The 24536-nt window shown below is 46.4% G+C and overlaps 1 protein-coding gene across 4 annotated transcripts in view; it reads right to left on the bottom strand.

Annotated features, from left to right (window-relative positions):
* Nucleotides 1-24536, bottom strand: part of TP53BP1 (tumor protein p53 binding protein 1) — a 41424-nt gene that overhangs the window by 2558 nt on the left and 14330 nt on the right. For all 4 annotated transcript variants that reach the window (XM_058155987.1, XM_058155985.1, XM_058155986.1 and 1 more), the window contains 11 exons: nucleotides 24242-24293; nucleotides 23971-24057; nucleotides 16837-17311; nucleotides 10073-10225; nucleotides 8678-8925; nucleotides 7455-7625; nucleotides 6981-7375; nucleotides 6687-6878; nucleotides 6254-6436; nucleotides 5835-6038; nucleotides 1451-1545 (listed from right to left, as the gene is read on the bottom strand). In XM_058155987.1, coding sequence (XP_058011970.1) covers nucleotides 1451-1545; nucleotides 5835-6038; nucleotides 6254-6436; nucleotides 6687-6878; nucleotides 6981-7375; nucleotides 7455-7625; nucleotides 8678-8925; nucleotides 10073-10225; nucleotides 16837-17311; nucleotides 23971-24057; nucleotides 24242-24293 — 2255 coding nt within the window. The remainder of the gene's footprint in view (nucleotides 1-1450; nucleotides 1546-5834; nucleotides 6039-6253; nucleotides 6437-6686; nucleotides 6879-6980; nucleotides 7376-7454; nucleotides 7626-8677; nucleotides 8926-10072; nucleotides 10226-16836; nucleotides 17312-23970; nucleotides 24058-24241; nucleotides 24294-24536) is intronic.

The raw sequence follows: 24536 nt of genomic DNA, 5'->3' as shown, positions 1-24536 counted from the left end.
AGACAAGATCATATAGGATAACATGCTTGTTTCCAGCCAAGATTATTTCCCAGCAGGAATTGTGGTCTGCACATAACAATATTTTGCTGCTTGCCTTTTGGTTTTATGGCTAAGATGGTGTGAAAATGATTTTGATCAACGCAGTGAAGAGACGCTGCTAGGAAGGGGTCAGTAAGGCCGCCATCGTTGCTGATCTTGCTCATCTGTTAATCAAGGCTAACATCAGCCTTCCCAGGTTGAGCAGGCAGGAATCTGCTGCTGGTTCTTTATGGGAAGGCTCTGTTAACCGACTCGTTCAAGTCTCCTTGACAGCCAGAAAGTGAGGGAGGTTCCCTTCTGAGCCTTTTTTTTCTGCCCACATCTGTTGGTTCCCCAGAATCCCTTTGCCTTATTTTTCCAGCTCATAGTATAGATGGTATAACTAAACTTTGCACACAGATTCCACAAAAGAGGTTTCAAGAGCAAAAAATCAGAGCAGCAACAAGAGCACAGGCACCAAAAAGCAGCAGAGAGAAATCATCATCATCATCTTTGAACAACCAATTCCACCTTGCCGAACACAGGAAAGAAAGGGCAACTGCAAATAGAAACAACTGAGATTTGGAACAAGCACAAAATGCAGCTGAACCCAAGACTGAAGGGCAGGACACAACATGGGTGAGAGGAAGTGGGGTGGGTGGGGTGCTGGTGTTCTGGACAACCTCAGAGGTAAAACAATCTGCCTTTGCTCTTCAGTGTCAAGAAGGCTCAGTGGCCTACAATGCCAATTACGCTCAGGGCCATAATTGAACATGACCCGGAAATCAGAGCAGGAGCTCTCCGGCATTCTAAAAAAGCCCTGCGGATTCTACTCCATTAGTTATTGCTGATGCTCATCTCTGTTTTGAGGCCATTGAACCAGCAGTCAGAAGACATTTCTGCAGCCATGTAGCCAGCATGATGCACATTTACATGCATTCAAGCTGCTAGGTGGGCAGGATCTGGGGCAAGGACGGCAGTTCGTCCCATTGCAGAATGTGTGGGTCTCAAACCTGGGCTGCCGGCTTTCTAGCCAACAACATTCTCAAGGCCTGGGAAAACCCCTTTACTTTCTCACTACGGACAAATGTAGAAAATCCACCCCCACTCCCAAGTCACAAAGTCAGGATTGTAATGTGTGATCATCACCAAAGTACTAGGGGCTCTTTGAAGGCAAAAACTGCCAAGTCCCAGGGGGGTACGGAAGCCACTACAAAAGCTGGTGGCTGCCAAAGGCAGAAATCATTTGCTGAAGCCAAAAGATCCAGCTTGCTCATGCAATCTGAAAACAATGTCAAACAAATCCCTTCTTCTCGCCAGGCATTCCAGAACCTGGGGAGGGGGCACTTCGTCTTGTTGATGTTTGGCTCACAGCTCACCTTTCTGCCCTGCAGGCATCCCCCACCCACCCACCCCTGCCCTGGACTCTGACCTGGCTTTCATTGAAGTCGTCTAGGATGAAACCTCCTCCTGCTTGGAGTTGTAGCTCAGCGTAGGATTTGTTGTAAGGTACTCTCTCCACAAATTCTGGAACATGGAAGCATATTGGACAGTTCTTACTTTTCCTTCAAACCAGCATCGTGCCTCTGAGAAAGCCTCAGAGCAGATATCAAGTTAATGGGAATAATTTTCTTCCCTTAGGCACATATACACGCACACACGCCTCTGTGCACAAAACTGGACTATGGTGGTTACTATAAGGGAATGCAGCATCTGTTTTGGGAAAGCAGCAGAAAATGGATAACCAACCAGGGGGTCTTTTAATACTGGCTGGACATCTGACTTGAGTGCCTCAAGTTTCCTTCCTGTACAAAACGGGCTTCACTTTGCTATCCTGTTCTCAGCAAGCATTTCTTCAATGTCTCTAGTATTTTGAGCTTGCACTGATGGAGAACATCATTGATCTCTTGCTATATTTCTCTCACTCTGAAGCTTCCCTGACCACCCTCACTCCAGTTTTTTTTCTTGTTCCAGCTCCTCCCCTTCCCCATCTTGGGAGCCGTCCTGTGGCAAGGATCTTCCCATCCTGCCTTTGAGAAGAGATTGAGAGGCTCCACTGAGGAAAATTTCACTGAATTGTTATCATCTTGCAAGTGAACAAAAAGGCAGAACAGACGTTTCCCTCGCTTCCCAATCAGAATTGATTGATATCAGCACTTAAAGGCTGACTAGGCTAGAAACTGAAGTCATATAGATCAATACTACTTTAATTGTAAAGTTATATTAGCAGAAACTTGTAAGTCTCTATGCATTCCCAGCCCCCACCAAGATGTTACAGATAGGATTCTGCCCCAAACAGATCCAGGCTGAATCGGGTGTCTTTTATCTGACCGTTGTCTCAGCAGCACTTCCTCCTCCTGTTCCTCAAGGCCATTCCCTCCATCCACACCTGGAGTTCCCCTTGAAGGTCACAAGAATTGCCCATGCTGCAAGGAGGGAGGGGTTTTCCTTGGAAGAGGTGAACTTGTCCAACTGACCAGGGAAAATGAGGAATTTATGGATCCAACCCAGGAACCCCTTGCAAAGGGACACCACGACTGATACCTCCCAGATAGAAGAAAGCCAGGCAAGGGGACACAGAGAGCTGGAGGAGGGTGGTTTGGTTTCAACTTAGTGCAACTTGTACATGCAGCCATTTTAATTCTCCCCATGAGTTAATACATTTACATGGGCATTACGGAGACCTGGTTGGGCTCCGAGGGGGGGTTCCCCTTGTTGAGCTGTGCCCTCCGGGTTTCCGAGCATTTCATCAACCGAGGGCCCAAGGTAGGGGTGGGGGGGGTGGCGGTTGTCATTAAGGAGGATTAGAGCCGAGGGAGGCCACTGTTCCTCAGATTGCCGGCTGTGAATCCCTCTATGTGAGGTGGGGCCATAGGAATCAGTTGGGCTTGTTGATCGCGTACCTGGCTCCTTGCTGCGTGAACACAGCCCTGCCCGAGCTGTTGGAGGTACTTGCCGGTGTGGCGGTTGAGACCCCCAGACTTATGGTTATGGGGGATCTCAACCTACCATCAGCTGGCTTGTCATCGACTGCAGCTCGGGAGTTCCAGGCTTCCATGACGGCCTTGGACCTGATTCGAGTAAATGATGGTCCTACACACATGGGAGGAGGCACGCTGGATCTAATTTATATCTCTGGACAGTGGTTAAATGATCTGGAATTAGACGACTTAGTAACAGAACCGTTGTCATGGACAGATCATTTTCTCCTTCGCCTGGACCTCCGAACCGCCACCCACCATCGCAGGGAGACGGAACCTATACGTTGGTTCCGTCCCAGGCGCCTGATGGACCCTGAGAGGTTCCTGACAGAGCTTGGGCCATTTCCTGAGGATCTGGCCCACGGCTCGACTGAGGAACTAGTTGCGGCCTGGGAACAGGCTGCGGCTGGGGCCTTGGACCGGGTCGTGCCTTTGCGGCCTCTGACCCGGCGCAGGTCTCGCCTGGCCCCTTGGTTCTCCAAGGGGCTGAGGGAGATGAAACGCCGGAGAAGACGCCTAGAGAGCACCTGGAGGTCCAGTCGTTCCGAAGTTGATCGGACACTAGTTAGGTCCTATTCTAGGACCTACCTAGTGGCAATGAGGGAGGCGAGGCGCTCCTACGCCTCCACCCTCATTGCGTCGGCAGATAACCGCCCAGCCGCCCTGTTTCGGGTGACCCGCTCCCTCCTTCATCAGGAGGTGCGGGATGACCCTTTGCAGGGACGTGCCGAGGAATTTAGTGGTTATCTATACGATAAAATCGCTCAGCTCCGGGATGGTCTGGACCGAAATTGGGATGATCCAAGCAAGGGAGAGGAGGCACGTCTTGTCGAGTCTGTTTGGGATGAATTTGACCCTGTGGCTCCCGAGGACGTGGACAGGTTGTTGGGGAGGCTTCACGCCACTACATGTTTACTGGACCCGTGTCCTTCCTGGCTGGTACTGGCCACTCAGGAGGTGACACGAGGCTGGCTCCAGGGGATTATCAATGCTTCTTTGTTGGAAGGGGTTTTCCCTGCCGCCTTGAAAGAGGCGGTGGTGAGACCCCTCCTTAAGAAGCCCTCCCTGGACCCAGCTATTTTGGGTAATTATCGTCCAGTCTCCAACCTTCGCTTCATTGCGAAGGTTGTAGAGTGCTGTGGCGCGACAGCTATCCCAATACCTGGATGAAGCCGTCTGTCTAGACCCGTTCCAGTCCGGCTTCCGACCCGGATACAGCACGGAAACAGCTTTGGTCGCATTGGTGGATGATCTCTGGAGGGCCAGGGACAGGGGTTATTCCTCTGCCCTGGCCCTATTAGACCTCTCAGCGGCTTTTGATACCATCAACCATGGTATCTTGCTGCGCCGGTTGGGGGGATTGGGAGTGGGAGGCACCGTGTATCGGTGGTTCTCCTCCTATCTCTCTGACCGGTCACAGACGGTGTTGACAGGGGGGCAGAGGTCGACCGCGAGGTGCCTCACTTGTGGGGTGCCGTAGGGGTCGATCCTCTCGCCCCTTCTGTTCAACGTTTATATGAAGCCATTGGGTGAGATCATCAGTGGCTTTGGGGTGAGATACCAGCTGTACGCTGATGACACCCAGCTGTACTTTTCCACCCCGGGCCACCCCAATGAAGCTGTTGAAGTGCTGTCCCGGTGTTTGGAAGCCGTACGGGTCTGGATGGGGAGAAACAGGCTCAAGCTTAATCCCTCCAAGACGGAGTGGCTGTGGATGCCGGCACCCCGATTCAGTCAGCTGCAGCCGCGGCTGACTGTTGGAGGCGAGTTACTGGCCCCAAAGGATAGGATGCGCAACTTAGGTGTCCTCCTGGATGAGAGGCTGTCGTTTGAAGATCATTTGACGGCCGTCTCCAGGAGGGCCTTCCACCAGGTTCGCCTGGTTCGGCAGTTGCGCCCCTTCCTTGATCGGGATGCCTTGTGCACAGTCACTCATGCGCCTGCTACCTCTCGCTTGGATTATTGTAATGCTCTCACATGGGGCTCCTTGAGGTGCACTCGAGGCTTCAGTTAGTCCAGAATGCAGCTGCGCTGGTGATAGAGGGAGCCACGTAGCTCCCATGTAACACCGCTCCTGCGCAGACTGCACTGGCTACCTGTGGCCTTCGAGTGCACTTTAAGGTTTTGGTCACTACCTTTAAAGCGCTCCATGGCTTAGGGCCTGGGTACTTACGGGACCGCCTGCTGTTACCGCATGCCTCCCACCGACCCGTCGCTCTCACAGAGAGGGACTTCTCAGGTGCCGTCCGCCAAGCAATGTCGGCTGGCGGCCCCAGGAAGGTCCTTCTGTGGGGCTCCACACTCTGGAACGAGCTTCCCCGGTTTACGCCAAATACCTGACCTTCGACCTTCCGCCGAACTGAAGACACATCTTTTCATTCGTATGGGCTGGCTTAAATTTTATTGATTTTAAATTTTCTATTATTAATTTTAAGGGGTTTTAGTTTTATATATTTTAAAGTTTTTTTAGGCCAATTATAAAATAAGTTTTTTAATTTGTATTTTAATTGTATATTGTATTTTCTGTTTTTACTTTTGGCTGTACTTTTGTACTTTTGGCCCTGAGTCCTTCGGGAGAAGGGCGGTATAAAAATCGAATAAATAATAATAATAATAATAATAATAATAATAATAATAATGATAATGATAATAATAATAATAATAATAATACCTGATATATTAACAACATCCCTTCCCTCGTGCAAGATTGAGTCTAATTGTAATACAATGCATAACCATCAAAGACATCACCTCAATTATCTATAATTATGTAGAGAACTTGAGTGTTCCAAAAGGACCAACACACATTGATACAAGCAAGCCAGATGGCCTCACCTTCTTCTTCTTCGCTGCTCACTGCAGTCTTTTGATAACTAGAAAGCTCCTCTGTTGTATTTGCCATGGAGAGAAGAAAGGCGTAGCCCAAAAAAAGAGTTTTGTTCTGGGGCAAAGGACCCCATCGGTGATCAAGTGCCAAGTGATCACCTGAGTACTTTCCACTACCTGATGGGCTTGCCATCTCCCTGGCATTCGCAGCTCCTGCAGACAGAGAGAAAGATCAGCTCCTGCCCTTTGCCAGGTCTTTCCAGAAATAACCCAAGAGGGAAAGGCGCAAGAGCCAGGTGGGGACGGAAGGACATCAGCCGGGACATCCCAGGTTGCCTTTTGAGCATAGGAGGAAGTAACTGGGCGAGCACAGCCGAATTGCAGCCACCCAGGCTCAGGAGAGGGCAGCCTCTCTGAGCAAGTCTCACCTGCTTTAGACAGTGCCAGGCGCCGCCCCCGCTTGGCTGGGGACTGCTCCTCTTCTGAGACAGCAGCCAGTTTCCTTTTGCTGGAAAGAGGCTCCGGGCTCTTGCGGATGGGAGTCGTGCTGCCACTGGAGGGGCTGGGGGGAGCAACGCTGCGTCTCTTCCGCTTTCCCTCCACCAGGTTATCTGGGTCCACCAGGTGAAGCAGAGTCAGCTTCACCTTCTGTAGACCACCTGGCACAGGGCAGCCCCAGCCTCCCTGCAGCCCTCCCCCAGTTGCACCCTCCATGGTGACCAGCCCACCTCTTTCTAGCCCTCCACAAAGGTGGAGCTCGCAGAGGGCCAGGATTTCCTCTGCATGATGGCCACTCCCACTCTAGCCACCCAGGGGTGAGGAATGGGGTCCCAGTGTGGGGCTCCTTTCTCAGAGCCACACCTAGGCTGATATCAGCTGCCCTGGTCAGAGGAGTGGCCGGCTGGAATGGGCCGAGCCCAAACTGCTCCCGGAGTCTGTTCCCTTGCTCCAAAGACAGGATAACCGCCGTCCGCCGGTACCACTTCTGCTGTCCATCCTTCTCGATGCAATAGAACAGCTCCCCCGCCTCCTTCCGATGGCCCTTTACCACACCTGTAGCAAAGGCAGAGCTACAGGCAGAGGCCCCAATCCTGCTCCCTCCCCTCGTCCCACCACCCTGAGCAGTGAGCGTCTTGCGAACCAGCAGGCACTTACCTGCACTGAAGTATTCATCCTCGGAGAGTGCTGTCACCTCCGTTTCCAGGGGGAGGGGGTCGCACAGGAGGACATCTCGGGCCAGAACATCGCATTCATAGCCATCGTCAAAGAGCAGCCTGTACTTGGCCCCGCCCACATCCTGCGTGATGGTCCCAGAGTAGAAGTAGCCATTGGATGACCATTTAGCTACCACCCGGAGGCCCACCACGCAGCTCCCAGGGGAAGGGAGCCTGGGATCGTCAGAGGCGCTCGGTTGCTCCTGCAAAGGGATTTCAGGGGAGCCACTGCGGCACCGAGGGGGCTCAGCTCGCTCCAGGCCCTCCAGATGTGGATCCAGGCTGGGCTGCCCATCCAAACAGGCACCGGCTGAAAGATCTGCCTCTTTGAAGTCCCTGCAGAAACCGCGAGAGGGATTAGGGGGAGGGCCAGAGCCCTGCCGAGAAAGCTTTGCTTCCATCGCCACTGCTCTACCTTGCTCCAGTGGATCGGGAAGTAGGACGGCCCCTTCGCCCTCGCCCACGGGGGGTAAGCGGTGCGCCTCTACCCTGCTGGTTGCTGGGGCCTGGGTCTTCCGCCTCGTCTCCCGCTGCGGCCTTGCCTTGGTCACGATGGGCTGGGCAGAAGCCGATCCCCTTCTTTGGGCTGGGGAGAGAAGAGGCAGCTTAGCTCCTGCCGGCAGCTGCTGCTTCCCCATCAGAAGCCTCTCAGGTTCATGACACTTTGCTCATGGATGTGAAAGCTCCTTTTCCCTTTGGAAAACCCTGGAACTGGCTAAAAATTAAAAGGTAAGTCTCTCCAGAAAAGTGTATTACAAAGCAAGGTGGTAAAAGTTTGTAGTCCAAAGTCAATGTTGAGCTGGGTGGTTAAAGAAATTGAATAAATAAAGTACCATTTAATATTATTTTTCATTACTGAGTTTGGAGAAGACTTTCTATAAAATGTTGGCCTTCACAAAGTTTTGCCAAACATCTTGACTCTTCACATGTGTTTATCTACATCTGTCCTGAATAAGTTAAACTACACTTGAGGTTTTAGAGCTCAGTTTTCTGAACTCTGACATTAATTTCTCAAATGACTTTCTCACGCCCAAGAACGGCACAACTGACTTCCTGCCACAATTTTTCCTTTTGGGAATTATAATGGATTGTACAGGGATTGAGACTAAATTGATTTTGAACTTAATAACAGCAGCAAGACTGTTGATTGGACAATACTGGAAGAAAGAAGAGATACCTACAATAGAAGAATGGATATTGAAAGTTATTAATTTGGCTGAGATGGCTAAAATCTCAGCGTTTTTAAAAGACAATACGCAGGAAAGATATTTAATTGAATGGAAAAAATGGATTGATTATCTACAAAACAGATATCAGATTAAGAAATATCAGATTGCCTTTGAATAATTAGAAAGTTATTTTATGTAATGGGGAGGGGGTTGGGAGACGAAAAGCTTTGGATGTGGTTATTTGGATTGGACTTTACCTTGTGATTGACCCGGGAAGCCGGGGGGTGGGGGAGGGAGGGGGGTGTTTTGTTTTTTTTTGGGAGGGAGGGGGGAAAAAGGGGGGAAAATGTTTTTGTTTTGTTTTTTTTAAAACTCTTTCAATAAAAAAAAAACAACAAGAAAAAAAAAAAGAACGGCACAACTGACTTCTGTGCAAACTGGCCAGTAATCTCTTAAAGACCCCACCCACCTCAGCTTCCTGGCCGTGAGCAAGGCCAAGTCTTGAGAGCCCCTTCTTGGGCCTGCAGAGTTTGCACGGCTGCGAGTGGCGGACAGAGCACTGCTTCCTCCACTGGAAGTGTGCTGAGGTCCGGACGCCTTGGAGGAAAAGGAGCTGAGGTCTCCAAGATCTCCAGAGGTCAGAGAAAACGCCCCGGTACGGGAAGGAGAGACGTCCACCTCACACTCATAGCAATCCACGTGGGGCTCCTCTCGCTCCTGAAACAGATCAGGTTCCAAATGGGAAGGGGGCCATTGCAATCTTCCTCATGGCCCCCTTCGCTTAGGTACTCAGGCATTCATACACTAACATCCACCTTTATCAGAACTCCTGTACTCAAGAACAGTATTTTTATGGCATTTTGAAGGTACAACTCTGCTCACATTCTGCTGTCATTCCATCTCTCTGAAATAACAGAATATAACAGAGTAGGAAGCAACCTTGGTGGTCTTCTAGTCCAACTCTCTGCTCAAGCAGGACATCCTGTACCATTCCAGACAAATGGTCATCCTATATCATCTTAATATAATAGATACTACCACCATCCAGCAAAAGCAGCCTCGAGTTCCATTCTCATCCCATGGATAAAAAGAAACATTTTACTTCCTGGAGAAAGAAGATATTTCGCATTCATTCCTATCTTAAATGGTAGATCTGGGCTGGGGCAGGAATGGCTTCCTCTTAGGTTCTTTTCTTCCTTCAGCCCCCACCCTCTCCTCTTTCTGGGTCTGAACATCGCTCCCTTTGATGGATGAGGCCCTCAGGACACGAAGCCTCAGCCTTTCCAACTGATCGGCTCAGGACCTTCCATGGAGCCTACAGGCCTGGCTTATCATTGTGCCCTAGATCTGGGTGCACCCTCAAAGACACAGGCTTGGCTGGGAGGACCCAAATATACCAGAGAATATTGTTGCTATACATTTTTATGTGCTCTGGAGGAGTAGAATATCCTCAGCCTGCCAAAAGATTAATTGGGCCCAGGCAGCAAAACTGACTCCACCAATAAAGTCCTTTACTTGGGAGGGATCATCGCTCTTCGCTTTGGCTCTCAGGCAAATTGGGGAGGGGGAGGCTGCCCACACTACCTCTGCCCACTCCCTTCACTTTCACTCCTGTCCCCTTCAGAGGCCCTAGAATCTGGATCCTTCTGAATGTGACTTGATTCACTTTGCAAGCAAAGATGGCTGTCCCTATTTTGAAGAGAGCAGAGTATGGAAGAGCCTTTGACAACTCCCATGGCCTCCTTTAGTTCTGGATATGGCTGCCATTGCCTTTGCCTCAGGTATCCTCTAAAAGACCGACATCACTCTTGAAGAGATCATTCCGGAAACCATGGGGTCCACAGCCTTATTGGAAACATCCTACCTCAACCACCTGCCGTTCCACTTCGGTGCCATCTCTGTAGTAAACATCTGTGATGACACGTGTTATGAGGGTGCGCACTTCCCGAATTGTTCTCACATGGCGCTGTAGGACTCTACCTGCTGGTGGGTGGGGCAGTTCAAATTCTTCCTCCTTCTGAAGAAAAAGAAGAAAATCCAAAATATTTCCAGACATCCTTCCATCAAAACCAAGTAAGTTGGGTTTGGACTGAAAAGTTTACTAATTGACTACTGCATGTAAGCTGACTGTTCTTGCTTCCAGTTCTAATCTACCCCTAAAAGCTCACCAGATTTAGTTAAACACAGTCTCAACAACAACAGGTATCACATCTAGCCAATTCTGAAAGAAAGCTAAGCAGAATCAGAGCTGGCTAGTATTAGATGGGAGCCTACCAGGAAATCCAAAGGCTACAGACTATCCTGACAAGTCAAACACATGAAAAAACTCTTCAGAAGTTGGCAAACCACCTCCAGGATACTTCATGAGAATTACATGGATATTGTAATTGGGACTCCCCCTTTTCTTTCATGGGGTGTTTCTCAACTGAATTGCCACTGGGAAATACATTGAACTAAATCCATTGAACAATGTTCACAAGCAGGATATGGGTTGATTCTCCTCCTAATAAGCCAGAATCATAACCCCTATTTCATTCTAGATCTATGGCACCTGCTTATTGGAAAGAAAAACAAAAGATACAGAGTTCCATGGTGTTCTCTGGGCTGGGTTGTTTTCTTGCAGACGTTTCATGACTCTCAAGTGCTAACAGGGAGTGGAGTTTACTCTCAGTTGATGTTCTAGTCTAGTGGCTTGCCCTGTCAGTATTGGTGGGATTGTTTCTAGGAGTTCTTGGTTGGGCTGTTTACTGTTGGCTTGTTTGGCAGCTCCTTGGTTGCAATATTGTTCACTTCTGGAATGTTGGTCTGATGTTGACCTTGGTGTTAATCTCTGCTCATCTGGGGGCTGATTGCTGGCAGGGAGTGTCTTGGTCTTTTTGTTCCCTTTTTGCACAGCAAGTAGCTGTTGTTTATGTGTCTATTGGTGGTGGGTTTGTCACAATGTCAGGCTTCCAGGAAGTCTCTAGTGTTTTTAAACTTGGCTTGGTCTAGGATGGTCACAGTTTCCCAGTTGAAACTATGGTTCTTTTTTTTTGTTTACATTTATACCCCGCCCTTCTCCGAAGACTCAGGGCGGCTTACAATGTATAAGGCAATAGTCTCATTCTATTTGTATATTTTTTACAAAGTCAACTTATTGCCCCCCCAACAATCTGGGTCCTCATTTTACCTACCTTATAAAGGGTGGAAGGCTGAGTCAACCTTGGGCCGGGCTCGAACCTGCAGTAATTGCAGGCTTTGTGTTCTAATAACAGGCTTCTCTATTGCCTGAGCTATCCCGGCCCAATTCTGTCCATGTGTTGTGAAATTAAAGATTTTTCATCATGTCTTCTGACTGCTAGTTGTGTTCACGGATGCGTTCTGCCCGTCTGTCCTCCATATTGGCTGTTGCAATTTTTATTTTCACTGTATGTTGGAGATGATTCCTGTTTTTTACTTCTGAGGCTGCTGGGTTTTTTTTGATAACTTAGGATATTTTAGAGGGCTTTATGGTTATATCTAGACTTACAACCACAATTGAACCCCAAATTTCTGTCACTAAGCTAGAGAGTTAAGTGAATTTTTCCCATTTTACAGCCTTTCTCACTGCAGTTGCGTAAGTGAATTGCTGCAGTTGTTAAATTAGTAACATGGTTGTTATATGAATCTGGCTTCCCCATTGACTCTCATTGTCAGAAGATCCCAGAACACTACAATCATTGTAAACATGAGTCAGCTGCCAAGCAGCTGAATTTTGACCACATGATCATGGGGATGGTCAAAAGTGTGAGAAATGGTCATAAGTCACTCTTTTCAGTGCTGTTGTAACTTCAAATAGTCATTAAATGAACCACTGTAAGTCGAGGACCACCTGCACTTAGTTTGTGTGCTATCCCGATGTCCTGTGGCTGTCATTGTCTTTTCATAGTTTCTGAGATGTTTTTGATGTATGGCAGTGTCATCCCTTTTAAGGTTTGTTTTGGTTGTAGTTTATAATGGGCTAAGTGGTCAGGCACTTATTGCTGGAGTTGCGTAGGTATCCATTTTGTTGTATAGACTATCTGTTTCCTTTTCTGGTGTTCAGGGTTGCTGCAGTGTTTGTGCATGTCTAAATAGAGTTGTCCCCACTACAGGGCCTTCAAAGAATCAAAGACACAACAATAATGATGGTCTCATTTGATGTCACAGACCTTTTCACATCCACAAACTCAGAATTAACCAAAGAATCCATGACCAAATAACCAAGACTGAAACCCTCAAAATCATGAATGTTACCAACCTCTGGCTAATACTTTCAATTTAATGGGCAAACTTGTCCACAAATCAAATCATGGGATCACCACTTTCAGGACTCATAGCGAAAGTTGTAATACAACATCTGGAGTCAATAGCACTCCCACAAATACAACCTAAAATATGAATCGGGTATGCAAATAATACCTTCGCCATAATAAAATAGGACCAATTACAGAACACCCACAAAATCATCAACAACATCTTCAAAGGAAAAAGGAATATTGAAAGATTCCAAAACATCTCAGAAACTACCAACAGACTATTGCAACCACATAGTATCAGCATAGCACACAAAACAATTAAAGCTCTCCAATACGTCCTAAGTTATCAAAAAACAAAACAAAAAAACAACCAGCAACTAGATAACAAAATAGAACAGAATAGAATAGAATTCTTTATGGCCAAGTGTGATTGGACACACAAGGAATTTGTCTTGGTGCATATGCTCTCAATGTACATAAAAGAAAAGATACATTCATCAAGAACAGGAGTCATTTCCAACATACAATGGAAATAAAAGATTGCAACAGCCATTAAGTAGGAAAAACAGACGCAGAACGCATCCATGAACACAACTAGCAGTCAGAAGACATGATGAAAAATCTTTAATTTCACAACACGTGTATAGAATTAACCATAGTTTCAACTGGGAAACCGTGACCATCCTCGACCAAGCCAAATTTAAAAACACTAGAGACTTCCTGGAAGCCTGACATTGTGACAAACCCACCACCAATAGACACATAAACAACAGCTACCTGTGCAAAACGGGAACAAAAAGACCAAGACTCTCCCTGCCAGCAATCAGCCCCCAGATGAGCAGAGATTAACTCCAAGGTCAACATCAGACCAACATTCCAGAAGTGAACAATATTGCAGCCAAGGAGCTGCCAAACAAGCCAACAGTAAACAGCCCAACCAAAAAACTTCCAATACCACTCCCACCAACCCTGGCAAGCCATGAGAACACAGGTGTCAAACATGTGGCATTACTTTGCCATCACGTCACGTATTGTGACATTTTTCCCCTCCACAGAACTGTGGTGGATTTGGCCTGCGCATGACACATCCAGGCAGGGAGCTGCCAGTTTGACACCCCTGCCCTAGAACATCAACTGAGAGCAAACCCCCCTCCCTGCTACCACTGATGATGTTACCTAGTCTGCAAGAAAACAACCCACCTGAGAAAAGCACCAAGGAAGCCTCATTTCAACCCTAAGCTGCAAATACTCTTTATCGGTGAAACAGATAAAATCTAAGCCTTTTACAGATTTTAAAAAGCATTTATGCCTAAAATTGAGAATATAAGATTATCTGTGCTATTGACATTTATTTCTGTATGATTCCTGTTCAAATTCTCTGTTTCCCCTTTTGTTTTGTGTAGCACAGATGCTTAAAAATTATCACTTTCATTCAAATACATTTAAACTACAACCTACCTCAGTGCAGCCATAAGGAGAATACAAGCAACCCCAAGGGCTGAAAACACAACAATAAAAACCTGTTGAAAAAAATGTTATGTATTTACCATCGCCATAACAACATATTAGCCAAAGGCCGGTCGAATACTTGTCCATTGAAGGTCACCAAGAGTGGCCTCCTTTGGGAAAGGCCAAGATGACCCCAAGGAGCTTTGGATGCTCAAAGGACCAGGAAAGGCTGTTCCCAAACCTGATACCGCTTCCATTTCAGAGTGCACTTATTTCCAGATAAAATGGCCAAGGCTTTAGAGCAGGGCTGTCAAACTCCCAGCCTGCGGGCCAGATGTGCCACGTGCTGCCCGCACCCACTTTAGCGAAGGGGGGGAAAGTCCGGATATGTCACGTGATGCTGCCCTGACAACACAAGTTTTACGCCCCTGCTTTAGAGGCTCTAAGAAATCAGTAAGTAAAAATACTGTTGCACACTTGTGTAACTGACACTGCCAATTGTGTCATTCAAACTCCAAACACTCCATCTGCCAACCAGCAACCTGTCTACGGCATCCATTATTTCTCACTAAACCCCATGTCCCCCGTTCTCATCCAGAATTCCCCAGATAGGTGGGGGGAGGGAAGAGAGCAGGTGCTGCTGTGATGGGCAAGGGGAGAAAGCAACCCAAGCCAGGGACTACACTTAATCTCACCCCACGTGGCCAATGTGGGACAGTTTGGAGAGCTGAGGGCCCCAGGGCCATAATCTGCAGAGGGCTGCCACCTCCTCCTTAATCTCTATCACAAATAGAAATCACAGCAACAGAAAAGAGTTGAACCACATAAAAAGTCCACATAGTGGACATAGCCACATTGAGAGAAAGGATCCTGAGAGAGTGAGCTGAGCCCCCAACTCCATTGCAGGAATCCTAAGTCAGGCAGAGGCTGTTCCTCTCAAAGTGTTGTGGCCAGCAGAGCAGGCAGCAGTCAGACAGTGAGGAGGTTGGGGAGGAAATGGGGCCAGTCCTGGGGGGCTGGGGAAAGCTTGGATGAGGGCTCTGCATGGGAGGCAGAGGAACAGCTGGAGAAGATAGCTGCCAGAAGACAAGAACAATTAAGAAAGCAGGGTCGACTCGGGAGTAAGGCCACACCTTGGAGATGATTGGCCCCTCCCATGGGACAGAAAAGAGGAGCGAACGGGATGTGGGCTTTTGCAGGAAGCAATTAGTTCATCTCGTTTCAAGATTGGAAAGTTCTGTTCGTGATTCTAATAGACTGGGTGCCAAGTTTGGCTTTGCTCTGCATTTGGAAATTGGTTTTCTGGCAGCGTTCCAAGTGAGATAAGGTGGGGGTTGATAAACATTCTTCTGAAAGACTGTTTGCCAAACCTTTACTAGGATTAAGACTTTGCTTCATGGAAGCAAAAGGAAGCCTAGGTCAGAACACAAAGACATCCCACAGAAGGAAGCACAGCCTCACTGCTCCCCCAACTCAAGAACCAGAAAGCTGAATAGGACCACAAGACCCATCCACGCTCCCTTTCTGCAACCTGCAGGAAAACCCTGCACCCATCCAGGAGAGGCAGAGGAGCTATCCAGCCATCCTCTGGCCACCTTCCAGCTCCACACAGACCATAGGCAGCTTTTCAGACCTCCTGGCTGCTCCCAGCGTGTGTTGTGTCTGCGCCCCCCGAGCCGGCCCTGCTGCCAGAAAGTGACTTGGACAGTGAGGGGGAAGGGCCATCAGGACTTACCTCAGGAGCACCGGCTTCCCTGGCTCAGCTCCAGGAGCCAGAAACAGGCCAGATGGAAGAGATAACGAGGCCTCCTTCCCCTGACTCTTCCCCCCACCCCAGGCCACGCCTGGCAAACCCAGCTGACAGCAATCAGGCTTGGTTGAACCCTAGGTTTTGTAGGCAGGAGGAGGGAACAACAGAAGCAAGGATGGGGCAGGCCTAGGAAATGCTGAGTCATGGAGCCACACCCTACAGGATATAAAAGGCAGCGAGAGCTGCTGTGTCTCTTTGTAACATGCAATCCACTGATTGAGCTGACGTCTGTTCCTGGGTGACTCACCAGCGTCGTGGAAGGTACCGGAGGCTCTTGGCAGACGCTGGCTATTCTGCTGCCAGAGCTGATAGTGCCGGCTAATTAAGCCATCACTCAAACGGAGGCGAGGAAGGACAGAACAGCATGATCGGCCAGGGTGGCTCCTGGTGCTTGGAGGGCCTGAGGCTACAGGGACTGATTTTAGCACCCAGAGCCCACCAGACCAGGGTGGTCCTTTTGGTAGTCCTGGAAGGGCAGTGCTCGAGGCTACCCTGGCTCAGGGGTTGGTGAACCCCAGAATGTGCTGACAAAATCAATCCCAGTTCTCCCTCAGAACTCGCCTTCACCCTAATGCCATGCATCCTGCCCCGCAGGCAGGTGCTTTGGCAGCCTAGCATATCACCTGGACTCAGGCCTTGACTGCCCCACTCCCTGACCTCCTGGGTGGTCTCCTCTCCTGGAGACCACCCAGGAGCTGCGGCTGGTCCAGAAAGTGCTTGCAGGACTCCCGTGGCAGGGTAAACCTCCTCCTAAACTATTTATCTCCTGGAGATGGTTAGAAATGGACCGAGGGCAGCCTTTTTCTGCTGTGCCTTCACGTTCTGGAACTTACTTTCTGCACAACCCCTTCCCTCGTGGCATTCCAAACACCACCCAAACACCCCAAGCCTTCACCTGGCTGCTCGCGGGATGCATTGTTTTGCCTCAGCTCCTAAAAACAGAAACCTGCACAGGGTTTTCTAACTAAAGTGATTCAATGGTAGTCTCCTGAAATATTCAACATTGGAATTACCTGATGGATCTGAATATGCAAAAAGAAATTATTTCTCCGTTATAAATTTCCCTGCTGCATCGGAGCCGCCTGAACTCCAAATGGCCCCGTCCTTCCTCACCTGACTGGGTGAAGCTTCTGGGGGGCTTCCGGGCCGCCACATAAAGTCCCGCTCTGTTTGCACACTGGTGCTGCGCTGCTGGAGCGGAGGACAGGCCATGCTGGTGCCCACTTCCACCTGAGCGGCAGAGGCCGTCTGCGTGGCTGCTGACACGGGGCCTGCTGGATCTTCCAGGTGCTCCCCTGGTACCTGGGTGCTCTTGCCATTGCTGGATCCAGACTCTGGGACGGTCTTTTCTTCTGGTGTGCCCACATGCCCCTTCTTTGGGGCTCTCCGATTCTCCCCCTGCTGAAGTGAGGCAACGTCAACCTCCATGGCCTCTCCCACTTTGGCGCAGCCTACTGCCTGCTCTTTAGCAATCAGCTCAGAAGATGAGACTTGTCTACAACCCAAGGAGACACATTTCTGCTGGTCCTTCCAGGTTCGTGATGGCTCATCTTCTTCTTGGGAACTTGGAAAATTGAACAAGTCACCCCTAAAATCAAAAATAGCAACAAAAAAGCAACTCTGTTGGATCAGATCCAATATCCTGTTTCCTTTTCTGCATGAAAGCAGCTTCTCTAGGTGCAATCTAAGTGCAGCTTCTAGGCTGCATTTCTGGGGAACTGTTTTTTTGTTTTTTTTTTTGTTTACATTTATACCCCGCCCTTCTCCGAAGACTCAGGGCGGCTTACAATGTATTCCACATATGGAATACAATGTATTCCACATATGACTCACAGGGTCATTTGGACAGCAAAGGGCCAGCTTTGGAGAAACCAGCAGCCCCTTGTCATCAGCCCCACAAGCCCTTGCCTTCCCCTGCACATCTCTGGATACAGCCTTTTCCTACTGCAAGGACGATCTACCGACAGCTCTGGGGCATCTATCTATACCAGGGGTAGGCAACCTTAAATACTCAAAGAGCCACAAAGATCCTAACCAGGAGTCCCCTGTTCAATTCTGGAGCCAACCAGAAGTTTGATTCCCCCACCATAGTCTCCTAGCATGGCGTCCTTTTTTGTCCACCTATCCTAACCGAAAACCCTATCAATTGTGGAGCTGACCAGCAACAGGGAGCTTCAGCAGAGGGATGAAAGAGCCACATGCGGCTCCAGAGCCGCGGGTTGCTGACCCCTGATCTATACCACTGAAATTCTTGTTCCTGTAACCTTCAAGGGAGCAAAATGGTGCATCGCAGGAAAACCATTTTTGAATTAAGGTCCCCCCATGGGAAAATTTACAGAAGGCATCCAAAATCTGAGATCCTGGAGCTTTCAGTTGACGTCGTGGCAATACAGACACCGAGGAACAGGTCTCTGCGTTCCCTGTACTGAACTCTTCATGTTTGTGGGCTCTGGAGGGAGCCTAAGCCACCCTGAAGGGGCGGTGAAGCAAAGAGGAGCACCCTGTGAGGTCAGGGAGAGTCGCAGCTCTCCTGTCTGACCCGGGTTTTTTTTTTCCCTCTCAGCCATGGCAAGAAGCAGCTGCCTAAAGATGGCCACTACAAAGCTGGGACAACCAGAGAATAACAGCTAAGATTGGTGCAGGAGAGAAGAAGGTGAGCCGTTGTGGAACTGGGGGACAGGATTTTCCTTTTGCTTTAAATTGAATCCCAAGAAATAATTTAGAACTATTTGCCCAGAACTGAGCATTAAAGCAGTGCCTAAGCATTTTGGGACATTTTGGAGGGGAAAAATACCTAACTGGAAATGAAAGCTGTAGGAGAATAAACAACAGACTATGAGATAAACAGACTCCTAAACTGGAAAGAAGCACTACTGGGAAAGCATTTCTTAAATGTTGGAATTATCTATATATAAAACTTACTCTGCTTTTATATTTGCTATATAATCCAAATGACAATGGACTAGTAAATTGAAATTTAAGGGAGAGTGACACCTGCTGACAAAAGAGTAAACTACAAGGAAGTGTTTTAACTAAAAAGACATTTGAACACTATAGTTGAGGATTGAATTTGCAAAGAGGATGTTAAATAGTTTTTTGAAAACCTCTGGGACTATTCGAATGGAACTGAGTGTTAATTTATGAGATATAAAGAACTGGTGTACTCCTTGAAGGGTAGTTTAAAGACTAAATAAATAATTCTTGGACTGCTGGATAACAACCAACCTTTAAAATAAAAGATATTGAAGAAGAGATGAGTGGAATTGTCCAAGAGATGGATTTACTTTTTCAAAATATAAAAGACATTATGGACAAAGGATTTAAGGATATCATTGAAAAAATGGAACACACTATATAAAGGATGATGACTACAGACCAAGATACCCAGGAAAGGGAGGAGTCAAAAGAAATGAAGGAAGAAGACAAAGAGAAGATTATAACGAAAATAATAATGATTGATGAATTAAACCCGGGGGGGGGGCATATTAAGGGAAATTGAAGATATGCTTGAAATGGAGGCAGGGGTAAGGTTATGGTTTGTTATATGGGTGGCATGCCTATTTATTATATGATAAGAAAGTAGATAAAATATTTAAAAATAATATAATTAGAAATGCATTATTGAGGGTTTGGAGGAAATATCAATATAAATTAGATGGAAAGATTCCAATATGGGCAATCCCGAGACACATGATAGAAAATATAAATATATATCAAAAGATGGAGGTAGTTACCTATAAAGAACTTCTTTGTATGGAAAAGGGGGAATTACAATTAAAATCTAGAGAAAAGATGGGGGAAGAAGGGAAAAATTATACATGGTTCCAATATGGACAATTACAAGCTAGATGGAAATTAGATCAAAAAATAGGTGTTAAGCAAATTGAGGATAATTTGTTAAAACAAATGAGAGATCAAGGCCAACAGCATATTAAGAGGTTGTATAATGTATTAGTAGAAATAGACTCAGAGACTGAATTGGTTAAGGATTGTATGATTAAGTGGGCACAAAATTTTCAGCAACCAATAATGTTGGAAACTTGGGAAAGAATTTGGGTGAGGAATGTTAAATTTACACAAGCGCAAAATATGAGAGAAAATTTTATAAGATGTTTTATAGATGGCATTTAGACCCCAAAAGTTGTCATGTATGTATCCTAATGTACAGGCTAAATGTTGGAGATGCGATTGTGAAGATGCCACTTATTACCATATATGGTGGACTTGTAAAAAGTTAAAGCATTTTGGATTAAAGTATGGTGGATCATGCAGAATATTTTGAAAAGAAGATTAAGTTTACCCGCAGTTCTTTTACTAGGAATAATTATGGATTGTACAGCTATAGAGACTAAATTGATTTTGAACTTAATAACAGCCGCAAGACTTTTGATTGCTCAATATTGGAAGAAAGAAGAATTACCTACAATTGAAGAATGGACACTTAAAGTATCAAATCTGGCAGAAATGGCAAAAATCTCTGCTTACTTGAAAGACTATACACAAGAAAAATATATTTTAGAATGGAAAATGTGGATTGATTATATTCAAAATAAGTATCAGATAAAAAAATATCGAATAGCATATGAGTAAATTTAGGAAATATTTTGTATTAGATATATTTCTGAAGGAGAGGGGAATTGAGAGTGTGATTAAGTGTGGAGAGACTAGAGATTATAATTTAGGAATTATTTTAGATTATGATTGTTAGTTTTGATACCCTGCATTTTGTTCTGGGAAGTCGGGGTGGGGGTGGGGGTAAGGGGAGGGGGTGGGGGGTTGAGGCTGGAGATGGAGTGATGGTTAATGTACAGGGATTATTGAAGATGTATAAATATAATTAATGTAGGGTCGGGTCTGCCCAGTTACCATTTTAGAACAGTGGGGAGGGAGAAAAGAGAGAGTAGGAGGTAGGAAAGAGGAGAAGAGGAAGGAAGAGGGGTAGAAGAGGGAGAAGGAAGGTGTAGGGTGGAGGGAGGAGAGGATGTAGATAAGAGAAGGAGAGGAAGGTCTGGAAAGTAAAAGAAGGTAGAAGAGGGAAGAGTGTTAAAAAGGGGGGTGGTTACTGGGCAAGCCCGACTAATTGTATATAACTGTACATTGGATGAGTTGTTTGACATGATTGTAAAAATAAAACTTTTTTATGAAAAAAAAAAAGAAATGGAGGCAGGGGCCTTGGTAAAAACTTTAGGAAATAGGAAATGGAAGAGAGTAGAGGTGGGAGAAATACCTAGATTGGACATCCAAGAAATAGGTAGAGATAGAGACTTAAAGAGAGGAATGGGGGAGGCAAGTCAAAAAAAAAAAGCATAGCAATTGAAATATCGAAGCAGGCAAGAGACGATAGGTAGATGATTTCTTTTTTTTCTTTATTGTTTTTGATTTGTTTTTCCTTTTTCTCCTCTTTCTTTTAAAGCATAGCAATTAAAGTATAAGCAGGCAAGGGATGACGGATGGATGATTCCTTTTCTCAGTTGCAGTTTTGAATTGTTCTTCCCTCCCTCTCTCTCTCTCTCTCTTCTTTTTTTTCCTCTTTTTGTAGGCAGATGATATGATTAGAAGTTAGACAGGAAAGAAAGACAAAGTTTTTTTAATATAGGGTAATATGATTAAAAGCTAGAATAAGTGACAGAAATAAAGGGAATATTAATGTATTATATTTTCATTTGATAAAATGAAAGTAATGAGAAATAGCTGGAATAATTAGAGATTAACAGAGTTGGAAGACTGTAACCTAATATAGATGTGTATTGTTATGGGAACTACATGTTGATTGAATGTAATAATAATGTTTAATTTGATCAGTTTTATTTGTATTGGAATGTATAGCGCCCAGGTGCCACACTGCTCATGCATTGATTTGACATTTTTATAATAAAATAAATAAAATAAAAAAATCTGAGATTTTGTAGAACAGAAATTTGGCAAATTTTGTAAGACATTTTATGATATAATACAAAATTCATAAAGAATTTCCTGATGTTTGACATGCGCTATTTGCAAGGCAGATGCCATCCCTGGATGCCTCCCTGAATTTCTAAGACCCTGACCAGTGAAGGCAGGACTTGAGATGTTCTCTCATCGAAGAAATGGAAGGAATCGGGTAAGGAAACAGCTCTGAAACAAAAACCCAGGAAGTCCGAGGTTGCCTACTTACATACTAAAAAGGACCTCTTGTTATGTTTTCCCACCTTGTGGGAGAATTTCCAAGTTTCAAAAAAAAATTTCCAGCTTTCAAAACTCTGTCTTATTTTTTATACTGGCCTGATTGATTGATTTTAATATTTGGGGGTTTTAGCGGGTTTTTTAACAGGGGTTTTTATCTTTTGTAATTTTTATCTAATATTTTTAAGTATACAGCGGTTTAATTAGATTTTTAATTTTGTTACGGTATTTTAAATTGTTTTTGGATTATTGTCGTTTTATTTGCTGTACACCGCCCTGAGTCTTCGGAGAAGGGCGGTATAAAAATGTGAATAAATAATAACAACAACAACAACAACAACAACAACAAGAGTTGGAAGGGACCTTGGAGGCCTTCTAGTCCAACCCCCTGCCTAGGCAGGAAACCCTACATCATCTCTGACAGATGGTTATCCAACATTTTCTTAAAAATTTCCAGTGTTGGAGCATTCACAACTTCTGCAGGCAAGTCGTTCCACTTATTAATTGTTCTAACTGTCAGGAAATTTCTCCTCACTTCTAAGTTGCTTCTTTCCTTGATCAGTTTCCACCCATTGCTTCTTGTTCTACCCTCAGGTGCTTTGGAGAATAGTTTGACTCCCACTTCTCTGTGGCAGCCCCTGAGATATTGGAACACTGCTATCATGTCTCCCCTAGTCCTTCTTTTCATTAAACTAGACATACCGAGTTCCTGCAACCGTTCTTCATGTTTTAACCTCCAGTCCCCTAATCATCTTTGTTGCTCTTCTCTGCACTCTTTCTAGAGTCTCAGCATCTTTTTTACATCGTGGCGACCAAAACTGAATGCAGTATTCCAAGCGTGGCCTTACCAAGGCATTATAAAGTGGCACTAACACTTCACGTGATCTTGATTCTATCCCTCTGTTTATGCAGCCCAAAACTGTGTTGGCTTTTTTAGCAGCAGCTGCACACTGCTGGCTCATATCTAAATGGTTGTCCACTAGGACTCCAAGATCCCTCTCACAGGTACTACTACTGAGCAAGGTACCACATATACGGTACCTGTGCATTTTGTTTTTTTTGCCTAAATGTAGAACTTTACTTTTTTCACTGTTGAATTTCATTTTGTTAGATAGCGCCCAATGTTCAAGTCTGTCAAGATCTTTCTGTAACTTGAGCCTATCTTCTGGAGTGTTGGCTATTCCTGCCAGCTTGGTGTCATCTGCAAATTTGATGACATCTATCCCCTCGTCCAAGTCATGGATGAAGATGTTGAAGAGTACTGGGCCTAAAACAGAGCCTTGGGGTACTCCACTGCATACTTCCCTCCATGTGGATGTAGTTCCTTTGACAGGAATACATTTAAATAATAAAACATCAATTCTGTAGGAAACCACCTTTTTCAAAGCATTACTTTTGAGTCTGTTTAGAACCAACAAGCAATTTGTCAGTCAATCTACTCCGTTTATGCATCTAATTTCACCTGGATGTATTTGACACCCTGTGACGCCCAACAGCTACTCCACATTGAAGAGCAGGAGTACCATCTTCCATCCTGTTCCAGTGCGAGGCTACACTCCAAAAGAGGCAGCAGGAGCCAGGACAACCTCCCCAGAGCAGCCTTTCTCTGCTGGGGATCACAGCCAAACCAAGTTGAGGTTGCTGAGCGATGCAGATACACCAGCATCCTGAGGATGAGGATGGACTTCTGGCCTCTTTTGTTCAAGGAAGACCTGGGCAGGTGGGGAGGTTCTCCCTTCCACAGCCAGGACAGTGGTCTCTGCCCAGGTACGGAGTAGAACCATGTCACTGAACTGGGACCCTCTGGAGGAGACAGGAACTGAGGGCCACACAAATGCCTTCCCTCCTCTGCACATTTGAGGTGCTCTGGCCTACATCTGCACCCAGGTCTCTGGCAACCCTTTCCTCTCAAAGAGCTACTTCTTTTCAATTTGTCCAACCTTCTCAACAAAGAACACAGCAGAGAGACCCAGAAACGCTGACATGTAGCAGCCAGCCAGACATAATGCACAGAGGCTGCACAGAAAAGGGAGTTCTCTGTCCCTGCAGAAGGAAGCAGCCAGAAGGGCCAGGGTAGAACCTTGCCTGAACAGGGAAGACAGCTGTCCTGGGCCAGGAGCCTTTTCTTCAGGGCCACAGACTCGAGCAAACACAGATGGCGTCTTCTGGGAACTGCGGACAGAGGTGAGAGAGGGAGAGATGCGTAAAGGACCAATCGTGCCACAGAAGCCAATGCACATTAAGCTTCCCTTCTTCTGCCATCCTGGATGGATTCTCCAAAAAATCAAAGAGGTTTCGGGTGGGTGCAAAACATGGCAGTGACAGGGGACAAACTCTTTCCTGCCAGAGGTCTTACCTGGGATTGCTTGCTGTGGCCAGCCCATTGGTCCTTTCCCTGGCTTCAGGCTCTAAGGGGAGCAAGGAGAAAGAGCAGAATACACCGACCTTCAAACAGGAGCCAGCCTTTCTCCAAACAAAGCCAAGTCCAGAAGCCGCATCCCATTCACATTCAAGACGGCCACCTCAATGTCCCCTTTTCTCAACTGGGTCTCCCAGTGACCGGGCATCCCAATCACTGGAGGCAACCAGCAAAAAACGAAAGAACGAAAGAACGAAAGAACGAAAGAAAGAAAGAAAGAAAGAAAGAAAGA

The sequence above is a fragment of the Ahaetulla prasina genome, chromosome 13, assembly GCF_028640845.1.
Source record: "Ahaetulla prasina isolate Xishuangbanna chromosome 13, ASM2864084v1, whole genome shotgun sequence".
Classification (NCBI taxonomy): domain Eukaryota; kingdom Metazoa; phylum Chordata; class Lepidosauria; order Squamata; family Colubridae; genus Ahaetulla; species Ahaetulla prasina.
Note: the sequence above shows the minus strand (reverse complement) of the source record. Positions and strands in the feature narration are given on the sequence as shown.